This window comes from Dreissena polymorpha, chromosome 2 (assembly GCF_020536995.1).
Source record: "Dreissena polymorpha isolate Duluth1 chromosome 2, UMN_Dpol_1.0, whole genome shotgun sequence".
Lineage (NCBI taxonomy): Eukaryota > Metazoa > Mollusca > Bivalvia > Myida > Dreissenidae > Dreissena > Dreissena polymorpha.
Genome location: NC_068356.1, coordinates 128325306 through 128352806, shown reverse-complemented (window position 1 = coordinate 128352806; position 27501 = coordinate 128325306). Strand labels below are relative to the sequence as shown.

At 33.5% G+C, this 27501-nt stretch overlaps 1 protein-coding gene and 1 long non-coding RNA gene across 2 annotated transcripts in view; one reads left to right on the top strand and one right to left on the bottom strand.

Moving 5' to 3' along the window:
* The window catches only part of LOC127868966 (potassium voltage-gated channel subfamily H member 7-like), a 68253-nt gene extending 44107 nt beyond the window's left edge, over nt 1–24146 (top strand). The window contains exons 6-14 of the mRNA XM_052411181.1: nt 13435–13634; nt 15468–15567; nt 16697–16849; nt 17118–17311; nt 17848–17965; nt 19839–20012; nt 22799–22873; nt 23263–23437; nt 23669–24146. Coding sequence (XP_052267141.1) covers nt 13435–13634; nt 15468–15567; nt 16697–16849; nt 17118–17311; nt 17848–17965; nt 19839–20012; nt 22799–22873; nt 23263–23437; nt 23669–23900 — 1421 coding nt within the window. The 3' untranslated portion in view covers nt 23901–24146. The remainder of the gene's footprint in view (nt 1–13434; nt 13635–15467; nt 15568–16696; nt 16850–17117; nt 17312–17847; nt 17966–19838; nt 20013–22798; nt 22874–23262; nt 23438–23668) is intronic.
* A 96-nt stretch (nt 24147–24242) lies between these two features.
* Nucleotides 24243–27501, bottom strand: LOC127868967 (uncharacterized). The gene is made up of 3 exons (XR_008044338.1): nt 27431–27501; nt 26618–26726; nt 24243–24461 (listed from the first exon to the last, which is right to left on the bottom strand). It is a non-coding gene; the product is annotated as an uncharacterized LOC127868967 (long non-coding RNA).

Here is a 27501-nt window from a genome sequence, read left to right as displayed (position 1 = left end):
TAGTGTAGGCCAATACGAGATTCGTGTAGACAGTTTAAGTAACGATAACTATTTTCAAAATGCATAATTCTCCAACAATAGTGCATGCGAGCGTAAGTATGTGAGAGGGTGGATATGTATGTGTGTATATATGAGTATATGTGTGGGTGTGTATATATATATGTATATGTGTATGTATGTACACATGTAGGTGTTTATTTGTGTACCTGTAATTATATGTGCAAGTATATGAGTGAATATGTACAAGTGTGAAGGCATGCGTATATATGTGTGCATATGTATGAACACAATACATTAGAATTTAACTTCATTTAAAAGATTGGAATTAAAATTATTATAAATAATTAATTATTAATCATTTCAATTTGTTTAAATGTTGATAAATATAGTCAATAAGAATTAGTGTTGAGATATTATAGTAATAGTGCTGACTACAAAATAGGAATTTTGATTTTGTGAATATTATTTTTAGGTTGGTACAGTAAATATCTATATTATTATTATAGTAATTATTGTTATCATTAATATAGTTATTATTATTGATATAACAATATGATGTTATTGTAATACTTTTTATTATCAAATTCAATTTGTAAAATTACAATGAGGAATGAATTTCTGATCAAGTATAAGAACCATACAACGAAATGTCATGTAAATTATGTATTTTGGCGCAATTGTATATCGCATGGTAAAGTACGACGTCATGACGTCATTTCCTGTCATATTTGACGTTGTAAAACATTTACTTTATTGGTGTATACGACAGTTATAACTATGTAGTGAATTCGTATTTGTAAACTTTGATAAAGCCCGTTTGGGCGAAATATTAATAAAAGAGTGTTTTTACTATGTATTCTGTAATTGATAAACCTTTTATAGTTGTTTATTGTAAAAAAATCTTTAAAGCTGTAAAAAAATTACTTCTTAATTACTTATGGAAACGGCCTCAAATACATAAGGACTAAGGCGCTTTATCTCAGTGTATCACATCTGTTACTAAAGTATTATTACTATTGTAGTTACCATGGTATATCACTGATCTACAAGTGTATTGATATATCTATTTGATAAGCAGATTAACAAACAGAACTCTTGCGTGTTCTAGGGTTATGTCTCTGATATTGACAATGAAGCAAATTTGCCCTTATGCTATTTTGTATCACTCAAACAAACGCAGATAACTTGCTATTCATTTAAAAGTTACTTCTAACTTGTCTCCTTTCAGAGTATTAAGATGTTTTTGTTTTTTCCTTTCATATTTAAAAGTTCAATTGGTCTTCAAATAAAAAAGCAATCAAAGTTCTTGATTTTGCCAACAAATAATGTTTTTTAATTGTGGGTCTACTCAAGACTCTTAATCTTTTAAAAAAAATTTTTCTTTTAATAATTATTTATTATTATGTTGTTGTATAACAATAAAATAAATTTTTGCAACTCTTTTATTTAAAAAGAATTATCTGAACATTCATTAGAATTGAAAAAAAGTTCAATCAACCACAAAAATCACATTAACCAACTTTGACAATTTTGCAAAATTTTGAGAGATTTACCTACAAATTGCATGAACAGGTATAAAATAGTGGGTATTAATAGCATAAGACATTATTGGCAACCTGTCTGTTTAATTTATATTATTAATAATGTTTATTTAAGCATGGAATAATAATCAAAATTTGGGGTAAAGTTCAATCGACCAGTATTGACCAGTAATGACCACCTCGAGAGAATTGACCGGGGCGGTTTTAACCGGTTAAAACCGGGGGCGGTCGATTCACGATTTCGACATTGTTAAATCACGCGTAACGAGAGATTAAGGGTTCGGGGGGGGGGGGTTGTGCCAGTATTCGCTCTACAGTACACACCTAATTATATCCGCTATATTGACTTTATAAATAAAATAAAAGCGATGAATTGCCGATTTATTACTAATAAAAACAATCATTATTTTTATTATAACGTTCAACGACCATCTGCTCGATAATAGTTCAGTACCATTGTAATTAACGGCGCCGTAATTAACTACTGACACAAATAACAAGATCATACTTTACTGTACTGTGTGCAGAAACCTGTCAAAAATTAAAACAACCCCAGACTATTATAATTTTTGAGTGCAAGTTAATTTAAACCCACCCACTTATTAAAAATAAACATTGTTTTATTATATTAGCTCATTTTTCTAAATTTTCAGAAATAAAAACCAATTGGTATTTGCACATTTCAGTAAACATAAGACTACTTTATTGTTAAATATGTTTGATTTGTAAATTGTATAATAATCTATATATTGTTATTAGTTCTGTTGCAAGCCTTACTTGTTGTGCTTTTAAAATATATAAAATCATATTGTTGACAACTATAATATTATTTAAGATCATTATTAAGCAAAAGTAAGTCCCCAATTCCAAGCTTACCCTGGCCAGCTAAACCGTTAGAGTGCTGATCTCTGACTCACTCATGGGTTAGTAAGTTTAAGCCTCAACTCGAGTTCATCTCTTAGAAATAATTACATCTTAGGCTACCCTGTCTGTAACCCAAATTGCAGTTGAGGATCACCGCCATACATGCATCAAATACAATGCATGTTCTTATGTCAACATTTCCTGAAGATTCAACCACTGAGCAGGATAATTAAGTTAAACCCATTTTATTTATGAAATAAAAAATATACTATAAGATGTATACCAAAAGACCAACCAACTAGTACCTACTTGTACTATCATAAGGAACATCATCCATTAACAATCTTTACTTCCAGGTCTTTTGGCTCTGCTACATCAACAGGAATTAGCGTTCAGTTAATGTTTTTCTGTGTTACTCATAGGGATTACAATTTATAATATTTCATCCCAACAACAAAATCTTTACAATGAGAGTATTCATTTTAAGTAAGGTTTTACTTCTATTAGGTTAAAATCTAAATAGTGAATCAGTTTTTGAGATGAGCTGGTACCAAACATACACACAAGCTCCTGCACATACACACACTTTAATGAGCAAGTATTTGGACTGTCACAGTTATTGCTTGTTGGAGTGTCTCAGACAAACCAGCATATACAAGCAGTCATCACTTTAGCATTTTTAAACAACTAGCGGCAGCCCGAATCTTTATGCATTAATAGAACAGATTCACTAGCCCGACTATATGAATCTTGATAATTTAATAGCCCAAATTTAATACATATCTATTGCCCCGGGCTGTCGGGCTAGGGCTTAGCGTCAAGACTGTAAAAGCAATAACAATTCTTCAAACATTGTTACTTGTCTTGTTTTGAAAAAATCTGCCATGACAGGTAATTAATTGGGATAGCCCAACACACAACCAGTTAAGGATGACTGTGATGCAGGAAAGTTTCACCCATATGGATATTTAGCCAATTGACATTTGACCAGAGACACTTATTTTAATTCGAAGTAAATGTTTTCTTAGCAGTGTTAATAGTCATGCCAACACATCACATGTTATGTTAAATGATTACATGACAACATTGGATGTGTAGCAACTTAAACCACCATCCATTTTATTATATTTCTGAATCTGTAGGATATTTTTTAATGTAAGGGTATGAAGTAGACACACATCTGGAGTATCTTTATATTATTTTTTCAAAGAACATAGTTATGTTACTGTGGTGATGTTTAATATTAATTGCAAGAGTTAATAAAATTCCAGGTGTAGAAGTCTTGAGCTTCATCAAGTTCATGCAGAATGAGATACAGTATCCCTGTTTCTGTTGACACTGTGATATTCCTGAAAAATAGGTTTCTATAAGTAATAACAATAAACCATTCAATAACATTTAAAGACAGCAAAGGTATCTGATTTAAAATAATTGTTCTTTTAAAGAAAAGCATTTAACCAAATGTCATCAAACTTCAAATTTGCCCAAACTTTTTTTTTTGTTATTCCATTTTTTTATTTCCATCGTAATATATTTGTTACATAATTGCAGAACATATAATGTATGAAATACATTTTTTTATTTATTTGTTTCACATTTTTCTCGATATAATTATGATACAAAGCATCAGTGAAGACTATGGTTGGTGTAAATAAATATGTTTTAAGGTTCACCAACATGGAAAAGAATCACAAAGTTACATAAATATATGGATAGAAACACAAAAACCAAAAATAAGAAAAATAAAAGTGTATGTTGCTTTTGGGTAGATGTACCTATGTTACAAATGTCCAGTGAGTATAAAATATATGTAATTATTTTTGTGTTGTCGCTATTAATTCCTCGAGTTTAATTCGATTATTAAAAATAAGATACAAAAGCATCTATTTGCGGTGTTGCTTTTTCCTGTTTGCATTTAAAGATAAAGTATTTAGCCAATAATATTACGGAGTTAATAACGTGTGCATTTTTGGAGTCAGCTATGGTGAAATTACAGAATGATATTTTTGCAAAATTTAGTTCAATGTTTTCTAACCTTTTTAATTTGTTGTCAATAAAGTTTTTGATATCCATCCAAAATTTTCGGATGAAGTGACAATCCCAGAATACGTGAATATTCGTTTCTAAGTACATATAACAAAAATCGCATAAGGTTGACGGAACGAGATGGCATTTATGTAGGTAAGTGTTGTTTGGTAAAATGTGCATGAGATATTTATATTGGAAAGTTCTAAGTTTGGTGTCAATAGTTAATTGGACTGATTGACTGAAGATAGTTCTTTGATTAATGTCTGGATTATTAAGCGTGTCTTTCCTTTTGTCAAATTGTTTGAACTTTTCAGGTTTGTGTTTTAGTAAAAGAGATTTATAAACTAGTTTGCAAGCTTTTGTATGTTCTGTTATTTTGTTAAGCATGTATTCCGGGGTGGTATAAATGATATCGTTTACTTTTAGTTTATTTTTCCAATCGACGGGTATGCTTTTGACAATTTGATGGTATTTTATAAAGTCTGCTTTATCTATTTCATAAAGAGTTACCATATCTTGGAAACTGTAAAATTCTCTTTTTCTGAAATCATATATATGTTCAATATATTGAATACCTCTTTCGAACCTTGTTTTAATAAAAAAAAGTTTTATTTTCGTTTTTTATAAATGTATTATTCCAGATAATTTGCTTTTGTATTGGTGTTTCATTTTTTTTTTAATGAGACACTGAGCCATCCACAGAGGATGTTTTTATAAATTCGGATTTTATGTTAAGGTCTCTAACATCTTTTTCATGATAATTTGATTTGAAAATTAACATTCCTTCATAGTTGTTTAGCACATTGGTATATATTCTAATCAGTTTTGAATCGGGTTGAAATATAAATCTTTTCACCCAACTGGCTTTGAGGGATGTTAAGAATAGGTCAATGTCTAGCATTTTTAACCACCATCTGCATAATCTTGTATGATCCGCTTTCTGGCAACTTTATCAGGTTTTTCATCCCACAGAAATTTGAAACATAGTGTATTTATTTTTGAAATGATTTCTTGAGATGGATTTGGTAAAACTGTTAATGGGTATACAAGCTTGGGTCTTGCAAAGTTTTTTAAAACTGTGATTTTTCCAATTAACGATAGATTCCACCGATTCCATTTATTCAAACAAATTTCAAAAGCATGCATTTTTTCAGGAAAATTTCTGTTGGTTCGTTACTAAATTCTATCCCTAAAGTTGAGGCGTATTTAGAGTTTCAGATGAATTGTTTATGTTTGCAAAACTCGATTGGGTTATTTTTGAATGCCCCTATTTTAAGTATTTTACATTTATGTCTGTTTAATGTAAGTCCGGATATTTCTGCAAATTCTTCTATGATTTGTATTAATGTTTCGAACGATATACGAGAACCGTCTAGTATGAAAGAAGCGTCATCAGCAAAAAGTGACTGTTTTAGTTCTACATTATTAATTTTTATTCCTTTTACTTCTGTGTTAAGTTCTATGTTATCGACATTAATTTAATGCAGATAATTAAAAGGTACGGCGATAAAGGGCATCCTTGTCTCACCCCTCTTTTTATACAGAAAAACTCCGAAAAATGTCCATTATTTGTAACACGCGATGTTGCATCTTTATAGAATAACTTAACCCACTGATCTGTCCAAAATATTTAATAAAATTCTGCAGAGATACCATCAGATCCTGGATTTTTATTGTTCTTCATGTCTAACAATGCTTTAGCGCATTCATGCTGTGATAGATACTTTTGTTCATTTTGCGTTTGTTCTGGACTTATCTTATTGCATATATTCGTAAAGAAACGTTCATAATTGTTTTTATCTATATTGGTGTCCTTTTGCTCAAACTTAACAAATAAGATATTTTTCCATACCCCACCCGCTTTTGGCATGTTTCGTTTTTACCTACTTTAAACACAATAAAATCGAAATAAAGAATAAACATGGACGACAATTAAATCAAAGAAACTAAGCTAATAACAAATTACAAAAAAATCATACCATATTAGTTATATCTCGAAATTATTAGGAAATTATAATTGCATCAACACAGAACTGTATGCAGACGCACTGCAGTAAATGATCGAGTACCCCCCCCCCCCCCTGACCTCACTAAATCCGGTAAGAGTTGTCTCCCTTAAAATAATGTCGAAAAGGTCAAGTTGTGCCAACCCTGTTCGAGGTCAAAGGTCAAATTTATGGCTTCAAAGCGGCCCAATAGGGGGCATTGTGTTTCTGACAAACACATCTCTTATTTTCAAATGAAAAACCACAGACATTGTTGGAATTTTCCTCATTTGAGGCATTGTGTCTACATTTTAAAACTCAATTTTCCACACTATGAAACAATTTTTTTAACGGCGCCAACAAATGCTCCTCCATTCTCTATGCAGGCTAAACAAAGAATCAGTTTTTATAAGAATGTTTCAAAATGGGCAAGAGTCAGGAGCAATACTGTCAAAATGCCCTTTAACAACTCGTGTGAAATGCGGCTGTAGTCTATTGTCTCTGTAAAAAAAATTTACAGCGAAATACATAATGTCATCATCATAAATGTATAGCTTAGAATTTATTTTATACTACATAAATATGTTATGAGGTCTTATTTATTTAAAATAACCTGGTTATTTATGAAAAAACACCATCTCCCTATAAAGAGAGAAGGCATTTGTTCACCAGTAACAATATGTTCAGTAAATTGCAAGTAACAAACATGAAAAATTTAGTCCCCCAGTCATCCAGTTTTTTAAGAGTTCAACTTTGCTTAAGTAATAATGCATCAATATTGATTCTAACAAAAAAGAGTAGTCATTAGTGCCTAAACAGTTCTGCTTTCCAGAAGCAAGGACGTCAAACACAAGCTTTACATCATTTATAGTTTCAGTTACTTAAAAATCTAAAATGAATGCCCATTCTATGTTTTCTGTCGTATTTTCCCCCAAATAATACATGTTTCTTGCATATTTGAATGCTCATGTACATGAATCACAATGTATCTAGAAACAAACATTATTTTGAATTATTTTTCACAGTTATTAGGTTAATTTTGGGATATAGTAAAGCAAATATTAACATTTGTCTCAAAATGAATCACCCTCTGAAGCCCCCGCTGAGAATCAAACTCAGACCTCTTTCTTCTGGTAAGGAAAGTATTCTATCTTAAAATACAAAGGCATGTAAGAGGAAAACAAGCAATTTCAAAGGGACCTTTTCACAGATTTACTTAGATATGTATTAAAGTTTGTTATTAAATTCTTTGAATCGATAAGAAAACATTGGAACTAAATACATCAAGAAAAAAACATAAAATTAAAAAAAGTAAGAAAGTCTTCCTTAACTGGGCTCTATCCACTGACCCTTTTAGTAAAAGTTAAGCGCTTAAACCAATGGGCCATCAGTACCCCCATAGGCAGTGGTTAATTTTATATTTTATACAAGCAATCCTGTTAATGTCACACATTCAAACTATAACAAAAGAACTCTCCAAATTATTTTTTTCATTAAATGCTATATTGATAAATCGAGGGGTGAACGGAAGACTGTTGTAACTCATATTAAATAAAGAAGGAGATACTGCAGTGTTCCGTTCAGCCCTCGAAATGTAAACATTGGATCTAAAAAGCTCCATAAAAAAAACAAGAATAATATTAAATAAAATTAAAAAGTAACCCTCAACTGGGCTTGAACCATTGACCCCTGGAGTAAAGGTCTACCGCTTAGACCACTCGGCCATCCATGCTCATACAATGAGTGAAGAATTTTATACTTAAATGTAAGCAATCCGCGTGTCATAAAATATAACGAAAACAGTCGATATAGAATTAAATCAATGTCAATACTGGCATCTTATAATGGCATCTAGTTTGTAATTATGTTGTGGGAATTCACAGATCTACACTTATTATTATTTAAAGGATGTCATCTTGAAACAGACGAGCTACAAAAAAGACATTTTTATTTTTCATCTTTACGTAGGGTTTGAACCGTGGGGGCCGCCAAATTGTTTTCAAAAGTAGTTCCAAATCCAATATGACGGCCGCGTTCGTACATCAGAGAGACGGTGTGGTGTAGCCCACTGTCCGAAGCGTTCAGATTGGTTTATCTGGGATACTAGTATTGCGCGAATTCTAATTATTACAAGCTTGACGAGTCTTTAGTAAATACAATTACAAATCTGTAAACTTCCAACTCAAAGGCCATGAACAGAGATTGGCTAATACTATTACCGTACTTCAATATTGGATTATTTATTTGCATGTCAGTATCTGCATAGAACATTCGCCCAAACGTATTTTAACACAATTCAATCCTCCAAGGCACTTGTGGACAGTTAAAGGGGTCGACGGTGTAGGTAAACCGTTTTTATGCGGATTTTATGATTAATTTTTGGTATTGGGATCCCTTCATTGCGGTCAAAAATACGACGGGCTGAAACATTTGTTTTCATGTTTCTGAAATGGGCCACTGATATAAGTGTAGTATTGGAAGTACCACGTTTTACTCGCTCGTTTAGAGTGGAAACGGTCTTTACCTAAATTGTAAGTGTTCAGTTAATTTGCAAGTTTTGCTCCGTTTAAATTTATGTTTCAACTCATATTGAAAAGCAAAATTTATTGGGTCAAGTCGAATTCCACAGGAGGGGTTATCGAAACAAAGTTTTGACTAGTGGGCGTGGATACATTTTTGTCTTGTGACCATTATCAACAATAGCGTGAGATACTCAAATGCGTTATTATGCCCACGTCTACATTAAAAGGAAATACACTTGCTATGTCCCTCAAAAAAATAAAGTTCCAAATCGTCTACGTTTTGAGTAAATTTAATTGTAGTTTGTATCTTTATAAAAAAAATGCGAACATACCGCATACTTGAAAAGTAAGTTTGTAAAGCTCCTGCAAGTCTATTAATTTTACTGTATTTGATAGTCCGATCTCTAGAGTCTGCTACGATCAGCGGTTATTTTAAAGATACCGGCATAATACAGAAGAATACCGAATAAATATGCTCCTGCTTAATGGTACAAATAAGAAGACTAAGTTCACAAATTACCTTCAAATATTAACATATAAGCAGATGCAACTATCGCAGCTTTTATTTACAGTTGTAAACATACACATGTTTTTATTTTGAAAACCACTAAAACATATGCGTAAGGATTTGTAAGTCACATGAAATGGATTTGAAATTTGGAATACAAATGTAGTCTATACGAAAGAATTACCCTGTTGTAAATTATACTTAAAAATCATTAGTATTGATATGAATCCAACACATAGCCTAATTTTATCTTCCGTAATTAACCACGCGCACATTTATATACCATTATCAATTATCATTACCGAATAATTTCAAAATTATTGTTTTCAAAAACACATTTTCCATATGTAAAATTTTTCAACGATGTGAAGGACATCATTATTTATTTATTGAGTTGTATGTGATGCGAATATAAAGTAAGATCAACATCACTTGTGTTAGCACCTTCGCATAATTATGATGTTTTCTGGTTAATTTTCCATAACGTGATAGTGCATATACACCCTTTAAAAGAGAATCATTACGACAAATGTTTAGTGTTTTATGTTTTATACAGTTCATTACCTCGAAGTAGAAAACTGGAAAACGTTGTTCTATAGACTATAACTGTCGCCCTTGGATTCATTGTATTTGTTTATTTTGTTTCATTTACTAATATAAAAGAATCTCTTTTTGAACGACGAGTGCGTGTTGTTACAGATTAAAAACAAACGTATGTGATGTCCAAACTTTGAAATATTGTGTTGCTACATTAAGAACAAGAACTGTCAGTATCACCATAAACCACCATGATGATGAATTATCTCCTCTTAAACTGCATTTGCTGTTTTCAAATTATGATAATATAATACACGAGTACTGTTTTCGAAAAAACTACATTATTTATTTGTAACATGAATGTAATATGTTAGCAAACAGACAAAGAGATAAACCATTTGCATGCCCAATATAATCTACAGACATATCTTATTAATCGGAACAACCTTTTAACCCTCAGGGAACAGCATGGGTCTTGCAGTTTCCGTGCATTTCATTATTTCGCAATGTTTCCTATTCATAAGGTTAATAATATCCGACTTTGGTCGAATCTAAGATCATTGAATGACAGGTCTCTAACAAATCAAGAGCCACTGTGGTTTTGATTTAAGTTTGATTTACGTTAAACACATCTTTTGACATTTTGAATAATGCACTTCCAGATATGTTATTTCCTCTTGGGATTTATCGTAGACTTATCTGAAAATTATGCTGATATTTCTGTTTTGACTAGTGAATTTTCATCTAAATAGTATATCAGGGATTAACTACCACCATGTTATTTCAACGGAACAAAATACAAGACGGCTAAGTATATTTCAACGTATATTATTCAACGTATTTACGTCTTAACATATATAACTTTATTTCTTCCAAATACATTAACAAATACAATAGTTTGTCGAAACATTAAAATATGTAGCTTGTAAATTGGATAAATGTGAAATGTTTTAAGTTTTGAAAATGAACTTATAATTGACGTGATCAACATCTTATGTTGTTTTTCATGGAGTTGTTGTTTTTTAGTTAATGTTTGTTTTATCCTTATTTGTATTTTATTTTAATAAGAGTGTCCATCGTGGACTTTTACAGAGTCATTTAACTTCAAGGCTGGAAAGTAATTGAAAAGTTCTGTATGCTTTATAATCATATTTTTGCGATATGTATACGGCACTCAAGGTATATGTATGTTTTCAACAGCGATATTATGTGAGATCAACATTATTTATTTAATCGCCATGTTGCAATAATATAATGCGCTAAATAATACGTATAATACACATGTCTCCTGTTATTAAGGCTTCAGATAGATAATAATTCTGCAGCTTAGTTAACGCCACAGTCGGGAAGTCTGTTGAGCCTCGTTCTGGTAAAACTGCACTGTGCGTGTGCGAACGGACTAATCATGGACGAGTCTTTCCGCTTTTATGGTAATTTTCGTTTAAAGGAGATCTTTGCTTAGCGGAAATCAAGGAAAGTCAGAAAAAGTTGTCTCTGATTAGCCTTGACGCGCATTTATTAAATTATTTGTTATAATTAATTTACTTTAACCCTATTTGCGCAATTCCATCGAAAACCTAAGGTTTATTCAGACGAGTTCGATTCCGTTTCCTGGTTAGAGCCAGTACTTTTGGTCTTTGGAGAAATCAAAAGAACGCTTCCAATGTGGAACCCGTCACCTTCCGGTCGCTAGGCAGCCACCAAATTCCGTACGCCATAGTGGCATTTCATTTAATTAAAAACACTTAACAAAATGAATAAGATTAATATGCATGTATACATTTTACATATTGAAATATAAAACTAAAAATGCGTATCTTGTTAACTTACAATGCAAACAATGCAAATTTTAAACAAAGCTCTATCAAAAACATTTGCTTTAATTTAATTGAATCCCCGGCCGTCCAAGAAAAAAAACAAGAATAAACGATTGCCAACATCAAAAATACCAATATCGTCAAAAAATGCGATGGATATTTGCGAAATGTCTGAAGCATAATGTAATACATTGCATGAGGTTATTATAATCAGGAACACGGTATAAAAACAAACAAATGAAAGTGTCATACCAAAGACTATACAACCTTAAAACACTACCGACATGCTTATTATATTGCACGAGACATTTCCATATATCCATTCCGGATAGACCTGGTCGAGCATAATCAATGTACTCCATAATTGCCTAACGTGTCCGCTAAGTAAGGTCTAACATGGGGCAAACCTCAGAAGTTTGAGTGACAGTTCCCTGACAAATATACGTTATATCCAGTCTTTATTTGTTTGCTTCATTTACTAAGAAAAACTTTCATGACGAATCTTTAGTAGAAACCGCAAAATACTTGATTCTACGAAACATCGTAATACACCCTCGGGACAACCGGGTTAAGCAGAACCAATTTACTTCATTATTTCACAACATATCCGCCTCATGAGGGTAATAAAGTCCAACATTCGGAGAACCTAACATGTTTGAGTGACAGTTCTCTGAAATTGTATGACCTCCGAAAAGAATAGTCTTTAGTTTAGAGCTTTATTTTCAGATGTTACATTTTATGGACAATTTTAATGTTATTTGGGCAACTATGTGTCGCCATCGCAAAAATTATTTGTGCCGATTTGGAGACTTGCACTGTATTTTCAGAAAACTGGTTTGACCCATCTATATTTCTCAAGACTAATACGTTATTTACTCGGTGCTGTTAATATTTAATGTTTTGTAAGGTTTAATTATTCAATCATACAAACCTTCAAATATAATGTGATTGTTTTAAAGTATTAATTATTGAACATTTTGACCACATGTTGATGTGTAGTAAGTTTTGTTTAAAAAAATAAATGCTTACATGTAGTATTTTCTTCTCATTTGTGTTACACGCCGCTGGTTTAGTAACATTTCTTACATAGCTTTTAACTGTCCTTTTTATTGTTAGACGTTTTCATTAGCCTTTTTTTCTTTTATTGTTTCAATGAATTTGTTTTTAATTGTTAAAACTTAATTCCATTGTTATAATAACATATCAACAATCATCGTAATAATGTTTATACGCATTGTTGTGTTTGAATGATTTGATTGTAGATTATTTAAATTTAAAAGCTTCAGTTTTATTGGTTTCGATAACACAACTCGATCAATCCAAATATCTGAACACTATTAAACCTATGTGTTCATGTCAGCTCTACGTAAATAAGTTCCGCAATTTTAACAAATACTCTTATAAGCTTTAGTTCAACCAATTAAGCAAGTGCAATAAATTGTGCATAACAATTTTCCAATCATAAGCGAACATCACGTTATTAATTTGCTTCAGTTTAATCTTTGACTAATGTTGCCACTGCGCTCTTATTTTAATCCATATTCAGCTTCTTCCCGTGCACAGTCTTCGGAATGATTGCGAAAAGTTAAGAAGGGTTTATCAGTTGTTATCATTCATGCCGTTTTATTTCAGCGTTATTGAGTGCCGCCATTTTCGGTAACGTTTCGTCCATCATGCTGCGAATCTACCAAGGTACCGACGAATACCACGAGAAGGTGCAGAGCATCAAAGACTTCATCAACTTCCACCACCTTCCTAAGAATCTGGCCACACGGCTACAGGAGAGTTTCCAACACGCTTGGTCCTATACCAATGGGATTGACATGAATTCCGTGAGCTCCTACCTTTAGCTTTGTTTCAGTTTAGTATGCGATTGGCTTTTTCGTTGTTGTTTTATGACCGCGTTTTACTTAACAACGCGTAAGAGTCTATATACACTGAACAATATAATGATATTTGTTTGCTTAAAAATGATAACTTGAATGAAAATAATCAAATGTTCGTATTTTTTTATTTATCGCAATAGGTTAAAGATAAACGAGTAAATAACACATGTTCTGTAATAATACATATAACTTAAATCGCTTGTATAAAATGTTGTCTATCATGGAACCTTCATGTTAGTACTTTTGGAATTTGCCTTTTGTAAGAAATGCGATCGCAGACTCAAATATTCTTACATTTAATTCAACAAGCGCTTAGTTTGCCAATCTATCACTGGAGTCAAGGATTCAATAAGGCACAGAAATCGTTCCAGGCAAACCTGATCAGTGGATGATAAGAGATAAATTGCGTGTCAGCGGAAATGAAAACCGATGTCAAAGGTTTCAACAGATGAGAGACGCGTCTTTTGTAACTGAAATAAATATTGGCTCCCAAAATACCTGAACGTGTGAAAAACCTTCATTGTTGAGTAAAGCTTTAATGGATAAACAATGTACCGAACACAGTGTAATTGATAAAGATGTCATTATAGAAATGTCTTTGACATAACATTTATGTAGATATATTTATGTACACTTTGGATATTACTTTCGGTGAAACGAAGCTCAAAATAGAAACAATGCAAATATTAATAGTTTATCATTTATTTCATTGACTATTAATTAAACTGCAGACGTTACCGCTGTAAATATACCTGCCCAAATATGATTTTCGACTTTGAGAACAACCTCACGATCACTTATAATATAAAATGCAGAATCTATATAATATTATTTGGTTTACCATAAAGACACATCTAACTAGTAGTCGGTTGTTTTACATGCATTTTTACATCTGTGTTAGGCATGTACATAGTTCCGTCCAATATAGTCATTAATCAGATAACGCGAACTTTCCCTGTTGAAAATATCACGAAATGAGGACTCAGCGCACCGAATTCTAAAAATCCAATATCTCAAAGCAAAACTCAATGTTTGCATGCATGTCATGTTTGTTTCCAGAGCCTAACCTTGCCAAAGCAATTGGCAATGTTGAGGCAATTGGTGGTGATTTATTGGAAACAATTTATTAGAGGTTCGCCACTCAACGCGTTCATTTAGTTAGATGAGATTAATCTCACAGAGCCAGTATTTAAATATATCCGTGTGTGTTTTGTTAAGTTTAGCTATGATTGTGCTGCAAGAAAACTCGTAAATGTGCTTTGTAAACATTACATACGATAACTTGAGACTTAATAAAAAATATATATTAAACATAATGAAGTCAAGTGCGTTATAAACTGAGTAAATTCAGTATCGCAATATACCGGTTATATGACAATACGATGATCGATGTTTCATTAAATGTTCACTGTCAGTTTAAGTACGAAACATATGTATGAATATTTTAGGAATATGTAAGTGAATGTCATGTTCGTCTGTTTTCAATTTCAGAGTGCAATGATGTCTTTATTTCATAGAATACACATGAGTCCTACTATTATTTTATGCTTAAAAAATAATATACAGGGTTAAAAGCCGATATTTTTTGTTTCTGTAGATTTATATTTGCTTATGTTAATATCACGTGTTTCTTTTCGGATCCGTGACGGTTCGGTACTTGCCTTTCCCTGCACATAGCCCATGCGCAGTCGGTTCGGTACTTGCCTTTCTGTGCTTATAGCCCTTGTGCATTTTTCCATGTTATTTTTCAATAATCATGGCCAAATTTCGGTGGGACAGGTCTTGAAGAGTTTTCCGGAGTGTCTTCAGGCCGATATTTGTCTTCATCTGAACCGCAACCTGCTGAACAACTGTCCTGCCTTCCAAAAGGCGTCGACAGGTACAGTAGGCTATATGTAACTCATTTTGCATTAAAGGAAATCAGTAATGTCCATAATTCCATAATAAAAATAACAATTATATTGCAAAGATTGAACTACCGTATCTTGCAATACGAACGAATTTACATGCTGAGAAGATTGCTTTTTACTAGTGCGTCATTGTGATATATGTTCAATATAACTCGCAATTATCTTTTAAAAACATAACTTACAGAGAGAAAACCCCGTTCGGTTTAAAGTAGACCCTGCATTCGTAGGTTAAAATCTCACAGATCGGGAAAGATTTGTCGTGTGTAACGTTTTCTTATTGTATGCAAATCCGAATTGTTTGGTACATTATAGAACTTTGAATTTATCATTTACATTTAAACAAGGAGAGAAAACATACGTTTCATCTTATAAAAAAACAACACTATTTGAATCGACCATTTTCACAAGGTGTGCAATGGTTGCCATGATATGATAGAGCTATGATTTGAGCCGGTCGCATCACTGCGCGGAGGATGAGTTATTCCGCATGGGTTGAAAAAAACACTCACATATTATGCCTTAGTTTAGTTACATGTCCATTTCAACTCTATTACATAAAAGCCTGAGGCTTATTGAGACCCTCTCAATACCATCTTCTGTGTAAAACCAGTATTTTGTGCCTTCGGAGAGGTCTAAAAACACTTCCATATAAGGCATAAAACACACTACCTCTCTAGGACCTTTTTCTGAAATACATTAGCATGTAAACGTGCTTAGCAAATAAGACTTCAAATCTATATGCTTCCCGACGACGTATTTCTTTTATAAACGATATGGTAAGGTGTTTATTTCAAATAATCGTAATTCGTTTCTTTTTTTTAAACAACCTGCCTTTCAATATAGTTTACCATTTTCGATGCAAATAATTGCCATGCTAAACAAACAGTTTCTGGATTCAATTTGGAAAGTCTACAGTAACTGGATGCAATTGGAAAGTCTCTGTTTTCGTATCCACTTATTTCGATTAATATTGGGTAAGTTGCTGGTAATATATACGCATATATGCCTAATAATATGATAATATATTATTGAATCGACTTAACTACCGTTAACAGCATGCTAAATTGTCTGACTTTTGAGAATGCTGGTTTTTAATAGGATGCCTACGTGCCCTGTCTATGCAATTCAAGACCACCCACGCTCCCCCGGGCGATACATTGATCCACCCTGGGGACATACTGACGTCCATTTACTTCATGGCCCGGGGATCCATAGAGATTATCAAGGATAACACGGTCATGGCCATACTTGGTAAGTTTACTTTTTTGTATTTGTTTAGGGTTATGTTTTATTATATTCTGATGTCAATCTTTGTTTACCTTCTTTCAGAAGGTATTTTGACCGAATAAAGGATAACAAAGTGACACGCGTGTGTTGTTCCAAATAAAATGTATTTTAGAACACAAAATATGATTGTCATATATATTTGATTTTTTAAAAATACAGTTGTGTCAAACACCCTCAGACCTGTTAGGATATGCAACATATTGTTCATGTTCATACACGATTTTTATTCCAGGCAAAGACGACATTTTTGGCGGCGACCTTCATGACTTGGACACGTCAGGAAAGTCTCTTTACTTCGTCAGAGCCCTGACCTACTGTGATATCAACAGAATAGAGATTAGTGACTTGAAGGACACGCTGAATTCCTACCCGGAATTCGCCGAGGAGTTCATGAAACGCATTCAAGTGACGTTTAATCTAAAACGGGTGAGCTAAATTGTTGAACAGATTCGGTCGCAGGTTTCGGATAGGCTCGGTAGTTCCTAAGAAGCATTCGCTTATTGCCGTTTGTGTTCGATTCCAAACGTTATAAGAGAATCCAGTAATAATTATGTTATCAACGAAATGTAAAACTGTTCATCTTCTATCAAAATCTCAGAATGTATTCTTAGTAACATAATATAGAATCAAAATTGACTGTTTTGTACTTAAAATGAAAACAGAATGATGTCGAACTTAGCTGGGATTAGCGATTAAAATGTAAGAGGTCCGGTTAACAGACTCGTATTAGGGCTCCTCTTGAAAGCAATAAGCCCCAGGTTCAAGTCCATGTCATGCACACTTTTCATTACCCGATGACGTTAGTGTAAAGTTTCGCTGGTATATACGTTTCTGCACGTGTAATGTTAAGAGTCACACTTTAGCGGAGAGTGAGGCATGCACAATAAGCTTAACTAAATCCATTTATAAACCAACATACATAATGAGATTGGTCTAACGTATTTACTTTGATGAACATTCAGGGGACGCTTTTCGAGTCCAAGCGGAAGTCCAAAATTGACGAAGAAAAGCTCCGGTTTATACGACAGAAGCAGCCGCACATGCAGTCACGAAGGAACATAAGTAGAAGCGAAGAAACTCGTAAGAATGTGTGCAGAAGATGTCTGCAATTGCTAAGACGCTTCTTAGAATGGATATATATATATATATATATTTAGTTTCGCACAATTATATGCAACCTATATTTAACTATAACAATTATATATTCCTCTTGGACGTGTTTGCCAATGGGAATGATTTGTGAAGACGATAGACATGTCTAGTTACCATATACTAGTATATACCGGTACATATAGTAATGACGAGATAAACATGTTAGACACAGATTACGATACGGAACAATATAAACCTCTAGACCAGTTTGTCGTTCCTCGTAGTCATATTGAAATTCGCATAAAATTAACGGAATCATATACTAGGTATATGAGCCCCAAAACAGTTGTTTAAACGTTTACCATGCAAGCAAGCGCGTTTATATTGTTTAACGTGATATTATGGGCATTTTAAATGTTCAATTGAGCCTAAAAGAATTAACAGGTAAAAAGAGTTAGTTAAAATGTGGTAACTAACCAATTATCTGCAACTTATCTTGCTACCAGTTGTTTATAAAAAAATATCTATTATATTCGATATTTTACATGACTGTACAGTCCTCTCAGCCGAGCGGAACTGTCTTTTTATAAGGATCGGAGTTAGTGTGCATGTGTCTTATGAACGAATCTGCACTAAAACTAGATTTAGATTCACATCGTACATCGAATCATTTCCGCCATCAGTTGTCAAAACGAAAGTACGGTTGATATTCAAATACATTATTTTTCTCTTTCCGGGGTATTGTTTTAGTATGTTGATGCTGCATTATCAAATATAAGTGTATATGAAGTGAAAACACCAGCCACAAGAGAAAATATGTGTTTTTTATGATCACGAGTGAAATAAAATCGTTATTCCATCGAATCCAACAAATTTTCTTTTTATTTTATGCTTTTTTTCACCGTTTATTTACATTGTAAAAGCGTTTGAATAACTGGATAATATCGCTGAATTTATGACGTCATTTCGTCGAAAAAATGACGTCATTTCACAGTAAAACAGTGAACAATATCGATATTTTTTATTATTACCTGATGTCTTATACAAATGATTATTAATTATTTTTGGCTATTTCCTCGTAGAAAAAGAAATTTGCAATGTTTTAAACTGTTACCGGTGAATATCGAACTGTTGACCGGTCAACAGTTTGAACTGTTGCCCGCTGGAATAATGACGTCATTTCTTCGAAAAAAATGACGTCATTTTTAGTTAAACAGTCAAATTTTATTTAATTTATCGATTACTGTTGTGTGTAAATAAACATTTAGTTTGCTGTTATTTCTATGTTGGAAATTTGATCAGGTAATAAAACACTTGTTTCATGGATGCTTGGTTAACAGTCAAAACTGTTGTCCCTCGGTATCAGGGCTGACATTTGGAACTGTTGCCCTCGGCCTATCGGCCTCGGGCAACAATACCAAAGTCATCCCTGATACCTTGGGAAACAGTTTTGACTGTTCACCGCGCATCCATGAAATAAGTGTATACTGTTATATTTCACTGTTTAAAACAGTGAAATACCAGTTTTAGTTCACTGATATTTCTCTATAAACAACCGGAAAGCAAAAATAAATAATAGTTATAAACTATTACAAATTTGTCACTGAATAAATAATTTATGAATAATAATCAGTTTAAGAAACGATATTTTGACACATTATACAAATGGAAACTTTCGAATTTAATTTTCGTATGGCAATGCAATGGTTAACGTTGTTTTCATGTTTTATATCGTTTGAATCGTACCCTTACTTTTTGTGTATGTGCATATCCAGTTACAGACAGTTAATCGCTATTTGTACTGAACACCGCCATGCAAATTTAAAAATCGCGTGAGTGCATGTGATTAAGATATTTTCAGTTCCAAAGTCATACCAAAGACGCCGAAAGCACAGCGCCTCGCAGACGGATGAAGATGAGACATCTCCAAGATTCATCGAGATTTCACCGGAGCAGGCCTACTCCGATATACAACGAGATTTTGCAGACCGAAGGGAGTCGAAATCTTCAAATACGAAAGTCAAAGAGAAACTGGGTAATTTTAACTACCGTTAGTCAATAATTTTGATAAGACAAGTGCACAACTTGGTTAAATACATTTTTTTATAAAAATTCCAATTAATACTTTAATATTTTATCCCGATTTATTACGCAATTTATGAAGTATGTCGTGTGACGTAATTTAAATGACGAAACTAGCTAGACGCTTTGGATTTAAGGACAACATAAATTCGGACTTGGAGGGTTTTTATTTAACAATTAAATATTTTTTTAAGCATCGAACGATTATTGTGTGTGTTTACGATGGATTATTATCATATTATGAATGTGAATAACAGTGTTGGGATATAAAACTGGAATGAAACTGGTGAGACTCCATTTTCGATTTCGTTAAAATGTCGAATGTACTCGAATAACGCGATGTTTTATTGAACAATTGATGGATTAAATTTAAGAAAAGTGTCAGTGAATTGTTCTTTAACTTTTTGAAGAAAATCGATATTGAATTAAAAGGGTAATTTCTTTGATGAATAAGTCGTTCCTTTGTCAGCCGATCAAAGAATGTCTATCCACAAAGAATTGCCAGCTTACATCCAGTGCTTTAAAACGGAAAAGATGGATTGCGATGAAGAAATGTGTCCAGAATTTTAACTCGTCATGGAAGCAAATTAAACTTTAAGAAAATAAACATGGTTTTTACACAACTTCGGTGAGTAGAACAATAACCCGTAGGTGTTTTACTTTTTTATGTCAGTAAGTAAAAAAGTGTAAAAAGAAGAGTTGTTTATAAACTAAAATTAACAATATCGGCGGGGATAAATGCTGAATCATGCTTCACGTAGGTGTAAATTTCAAAATGGCAGCTATTTTTTTGTATTTTACAGTTGTGAAACAAGAATTGTAGTTATAACAAAACCGTCTGTGTTCTACTTGAGTGTGTAACATTTGGAACGCTAATTAAATTTGAATCGATGCGTATAGCGATATTTTGTCTTCGTTACTCTACTTTGCGTGGAATTCTTAAGAACTATTTCGAGTTCCGTAAAGGGGAAAGATCACAATTTATATTACTACGCAATGTCAGATTAAGTTAATTTTATTTAATCAATTAAATACTACTATTTTGATTGCAGCAGGCATAAATTATGTAAAAAAAAGTATTGGAGGATAAATAGAATACTATGTTAGTGTGATTGTGTACTTAAATTTATCCCACTCGTCTCTTTCTTCACTCGTGAGATAAATTTAAGTACACAATCACACTAACATAGTATTCTCTATTTATGTAATAAAGAGTAAAAAACGGCGATAAATACCCAACGGACGTCGCCATCTTGACTATCACGTGATTACCTCCCCCCCCTCCCCGGCTGTGCCAACAGTTTGTTACGAGTTCAATTACAGTTTAATTAAGTTCGAATTGAGAGTTGTTTTTGTATTCTTTTGAAATATCTATTTATCCCGTTATATCTTAAAGGGATCTTTTCACGGTTTGGTAAATTGACAAAATTGAAAAAAGTTGTTTCAGATTCGCAAATTTTCGGTTTAGTTATGATATTTGTGAGGAAACAGTATTACTGAACATTTGCCTATTGGTCTAATATAGCCATTATATGCATCTTTTGACGATATAAAAACCTAAAAATTATAAAGCGTTGCAACGCGAAACGATTGAATAATTTGGAGAGTTCTGTTGTTGTCGTTTAAATTTGTGAAACTACGAAGATTGCTTATATAACGTATAAAATACCCATCTTATGTATGCTTGGCAGGATAGCTCAGTTGGCTAATGCGTTTTTACTTCAGGATTCCGGGGGTCACTGGTTCGAGCCCTGCTGCGGCTACTTTTTTTTCCTTTTTTAAATTTTATTTTTGATTTTTTACTGGAGCTTTTAAATTTTAATGTTTACAGTTATCAATATAAAGCATTTAATGACAAACTTCAAAACATGCCAAAATCTGTGAAAAGGCCCCTTTAACATGTTTGATACTTTTCTGCACGATTATCCTTTCTGTTTTGCACTTTTTTATATCACTGTTGTTTCTTCTATTTATTTCGTCTTCTGTAAACTCCACTTATCATACATAAAAATCAACGAAAATTTCGTAAAGTATTTCGTAAATTAAAGTTAACACCTAAACAATCAGTGTTCTTTATAGCAAAAGCCACAATTTCAAAGCTAGATGTGGTATGATTACATAGATTTTTGTAGATACAAACTTCTCGTTTTTATTTATTTGTGGCACAGTTAATTCCATTTTAATTTCCCGCGAATATATCTATTCATACGACACACGAACACCATGTTAGTGTTCATGTTTCGTATGAATAGATATCGCTGCGGGAAATTAAAATAGAAAAACAACTGAGCATTATTTATCTACAAACATCTATTTTACCATGATTGTGTTGAAATTTCGGCAAGGGCCATAAGAAACACTGATTTTTAATTGGTTAAGTTTATTATACGACATATTGTACAAAATTTTCGTTGTTTTTGAGTCGTAATGTTATTTTAACATTTCTTTTGTATATTCTTTTATATCAAGTCGTTAAACTTATCTTTCTGATATTCCTGACCGTTCTTTGATAATCTTCAGGGTTCACAGCCAACCTGGAAATCAGGGAAAACATGGAAAGAGACTTTCACTTTTTCCAGTCAGGGAAAAGTCAGTGAATTTGGAAAAAGTTCCTGAAATCAGGGAAAAATTAGGGAATTTTGTTTGGTCAGACTTTTCTATTCAGTGACAACTTGTTTTTTGTAACTTATATATACAACTACCACATACAATTATTTAATTTTCTCCGTGGCATTTCAGGGAAGGTTACAAAGGTTATCAAGCTCGATGAAAGAGAAAGTGTTCCTTGCGAGCCTTCCTCCACCATGTCGACGAGTTAGTAGTCTTTTAACGCATTTATTCATACGTCAGCTTCGATTAATAACTACGCATGAGCAACATGTTTACCACTTCCGGTAACATCCAATAGAACATTCGTTTATTATATTTTCATTATATTATACCCATGCGCATTACGATTTAGGCGAAATTATCTTAGAAAGATCTGCGAATTAAGCAATTTATACCTAGAATATATTCTGAGAATACTACTAATGCAAGATTTAAAACATATTGATAATTTTGCTGTAAACGTTTTGATTGTATAGATAAGATGATACTGACCATATAAATAGTGTTATTTTTTTTAATAATTGGCTATCACGCATCAGTTATCATTGCATTACCTAGCTAAACATTAACGCTACATTTATTTTCCGTTTCAGCAACTACCTACACACCCAAGTCATTATCCAGCAGCGGTCAAAGATTTTCCTGGGGTCAGGGTATCATCGACCCCGGGGTGTCCGCCGAGAGGGACGGGGCATCGAATCAAGTGACTATGGTGCCAGATCAAATTGACATTCTAAATATAGACTTAAAATTGGAACAATTGTCTAGGTGAGCCTCATCGTGTATATTATGTTTGTACGCTTAAAATAGTGATAACACCAGCGTTTACAATTTCATGATATATTATGCAAAAAAAAGAAAAATATTTTTATTTAAGTTCATCATTAACAAGTATACAGTCATAAGTATGTTACGTGAAATACTAGTATAGTGATATGCAACTCTGTATACATAAATAACACATTAGTGTCAAATATATTTTATTGTTTTTTTTCCCAGCCGTATGAACAAGTTCGAAGCTGATCTCTTCACTACTGTTGACAGTATTCTACATCTTCTGGGGCATTCCCCGAGCGTCAAACGCAACCCTAAAGCTGAAGTGTGCGATACAGTGACTATAAATAGATCAGAGATTCCGAACAGTCACGTGAAATCAGTTTCCGTCTCGCGGAAAGGAGCAAGACTAGTAAAATCGCCTAGCGACTTAGCAAAATTGTTAGACAAAATGTAATTTTAGTGCATAATTGCATAATTTAAGTATTAAAACTTGTTGAAATAACTAATTTATTTTAGAAGTTTGATGTCTTCTACCGCGCCATAGGCTGCATAATGTGACGATACTGAAGGTGTTGCAGCACATCTTTGTAATAAACTAAATGGAGTCACGAAATTTAGGAACTATTTTATTATACGTGTAGCCATTTAGTGTCGACTAGAATGTATTCAATTTTAGTATGAGCATATGGCTAATGGGGGTAACCTAACCAACGACTAAACGAACATGCGCCAGAAATGGAAATTGATTCCGGATCGCCTTGTTGAGAAGATAAGCGAGTGCATAGGACTGACATACTACCTGGTAGATAACTCATTTACAACACACTTGTCTAGTTTACATGGAATTGTAAATGTTCGTAGCAAGTGAAATACAATATCTTGATAGTGTAGATGTTGGCATTTTGATGCTATTCGATTTATCCAGTTATAAATGGATTTTCACTACAGTCGCCCGGATGTAGGAACAAAATAGTTAGGTCCAAGCAGTGGGTTCGTTTAACTTCACAATCGTCTCCTGAAATAAACGGCATCTTCGTTATTCGAACAGACGCTTCAAAACAACGATATTTGTATACCTGTTGAAGCCACTTTAAAATTGACACATTTAAACAGTGTTAGGGTAAGTTGGTAACTTAAATAGAATATACATAACGGAAGATGATGTATTTTCATTATCGATAATTATGTGGATTTGTAAACATATGGTAAAGAACGCTTTTAAAACGTTACACTTTAACATTTGCTTAACGGTGAAATTTGGTTTTTCACGTTGTACAGAACACATCCTCAGCAAGTCTATGGAACGTTACGTTGTTCGAGCTGCTATGTCACGAATGGTCAGGAGAATATGTGTCTTGTTCTGAGAAAACTGGGCATAATGCATGTGCGTAAAGTGTTGTGCCAGATTCGCCTGTGCAGTCCACACAGGCTAATCAGGGACGACACTTTCCGCCTTAATAGGATTTTTGCTAAGAAGAGACTTTATTTAAACGAAAAATGTCATTAAAAGCGAAAGTGGTCGTCCCTGATTAGCCTGTACGGACTGCACAGGCTAATCTTGGACGACACTTAACGCACATGCACTATGCCCAGTTTTATCAGAACAAGACACATATCAATGGGATCGAAACTTGCTTGCAATCTCATGCATACAATACTCATCCAATTCAGTGAATTTAGCAACATTTATTACTAAATCGAAAATACCAAAAACAATCCCACTAAACAACTTTTTGGAGAGAGACCTTGAAAAACAGATTAGGACTTTTCGGTTTGTGGTTGGATAATTATAATTATTTCTGGTTCTTGCCATATTAATTGTATAAATCGGTAGCTTTTTAAACGTAATGATATAACAATTTGCATGCATTTTCAAACGGAAGGATATAATAATTTGCCTAGATTTTTTAATGAATGCTTATTGATTCTTTTCGCTATGATATCAAATATATTAGAAAACATAGTGCACATGTTTATATCAAATAAAACTTGGGTTGGAATTGAAACCGCGTCAGCCGTTTTAGAACCAGCTGCTCTCGACGGTACGCTCAAGTCATTGGACGTCATCAGCAGATTACAATGATGTACGTGTGTTTGTTATCAAGGCGACTCTTGTCCTGACATTAATAGTTAAGTTTCACAACGTTGATGATGTGCCATTTATCTATTTCAACTCATTCCATTAACGAGAATAGTTTTCTCCCAAATTGGATGCTGTTTCATTCATTGTTTGTCATAATCAAAATATGTGGCAATTTAATTTTAATTCCAAACTAACTTTCAAAGTCAAACACTAACAACCATCAACCGAACACAACGACAAGAGCATACACGCAGAAATGTAAATGTCGTAAAGAAAGACAAGCTCATATCATAGCCATAAACTTGCCAACGTGATACATAACAGACGTATAGGTTATCCACACACAAAACGAGAACGCAAACAGACGTTACAGGTAAACAAAAACAGGCATTATCAAGTATTAAAACATAAAATAGTAAAGAATAAACATAAGGCAAAATATTACCGATAACTATACAAAATACGACGAGACAAAAACGACGCTACTCTTTTTTTGAACTGGAACATGCACATTCACAAATTATGATCAGAGGGGGTAATCACGTGACAAACAAGATGGCGATGTCCATGCCGAATCAGCAAACTTTCGCCGTTTAATACCCTTTATTACTTGTATTAATTGTTAAAGAGCCGCTCACCTTCCAGCCATATCGACAAGAAAGTGATTAGCGTTTATATTGTATTGATATTCGATCTATATCAAGACTTATCTCGCTGCGAAATTTCTCAGCGTGTCAAAAAATTACAGCTCCCGCCAAGAAAATTCGCAGCGAGTACAGTCGAGATATAGAGCGAATATTTATGCGAAATAAACGCATATCACTTTCTTGCTGATATAGCTGGAAAGTGAGCATCATTTAAACAATCAGTACAAGGAGAAAATGGTATAAAACGACGAGAATTACCTGTCTCGGCATGGACGTCGCCATCTTGTTTGTCACGTGACGACCGTTGATTGCTTAAAAAATCTAAATCAATATTGCGATAACGAAGAGTATTACATAACAATACGAACAGTAGGTTCAAATGGTATTACGCAAATCTCGTGACAATAACGACAGAAAAGCGTGCAACATAAAGAGACGTACGGTATGTTCCGTTGGTGGTGCACATGCCGACCTGTCCACCCTGGCACGTGGTGAACTGGACATAGAGGACAATGACTGGACGATGCAGTTGTCGCTCCTACGGAGGAAGCTGCCAAAATAATCGGTGGTGACAATGTGTTTTTTACTTAATTCGAAATTATTTAATATCCAGTTACATCAAAATTACTTTTAACTGATCGCGATGCTATCAATATAGGTTACTATCAAAAGTGCGTTATTTTCGTATTTGCTTTCTTCAACAAAACGTTATTCATTTCGATACAATGATACTTCTTTGCATGGTGTAATTTGCTCTTGTGAATGTAGTTATTTATTGAATATAAGTGATAACCTACTACCATTTACTTATAATAAATGTAAAAATAACATGAAAAGTGGTGGTGGTGGTGGTGGTGGTGGTGGTGGTGGTGGTGGTGGTGGTGGTGGTGGTGGTGGTGGTGGTGGTGGTGGTGGTGGTGGTGGTGGTGGTGGTGGTGGTGGTGGTGGTGCTGCTGCTGCTGCTGCTGGTGCTGTTGATGATGATGATGATGACAACGACGACGATGATGATGATGATGATGATGATGATGATGATGATGATGATGACGACGACGACGACGACGATGACGATGATGATGATGATAATGATGATGATGATGATGATGATGATGACGATGACGATGATGATGATGATGATGGTGATGATGATGATGATGATGATGATGATGATGATGATGATGATGATGATGATGATGATGATGATGATGATGATGATGATGATGATGATGATGATGGGGAGGAGGAGGATCATACCAATAATAGCGGCCGATACGAAAACCAACACAACATTTATTCCAAAGTTTATGTTCTGTCTGTTCAATGCC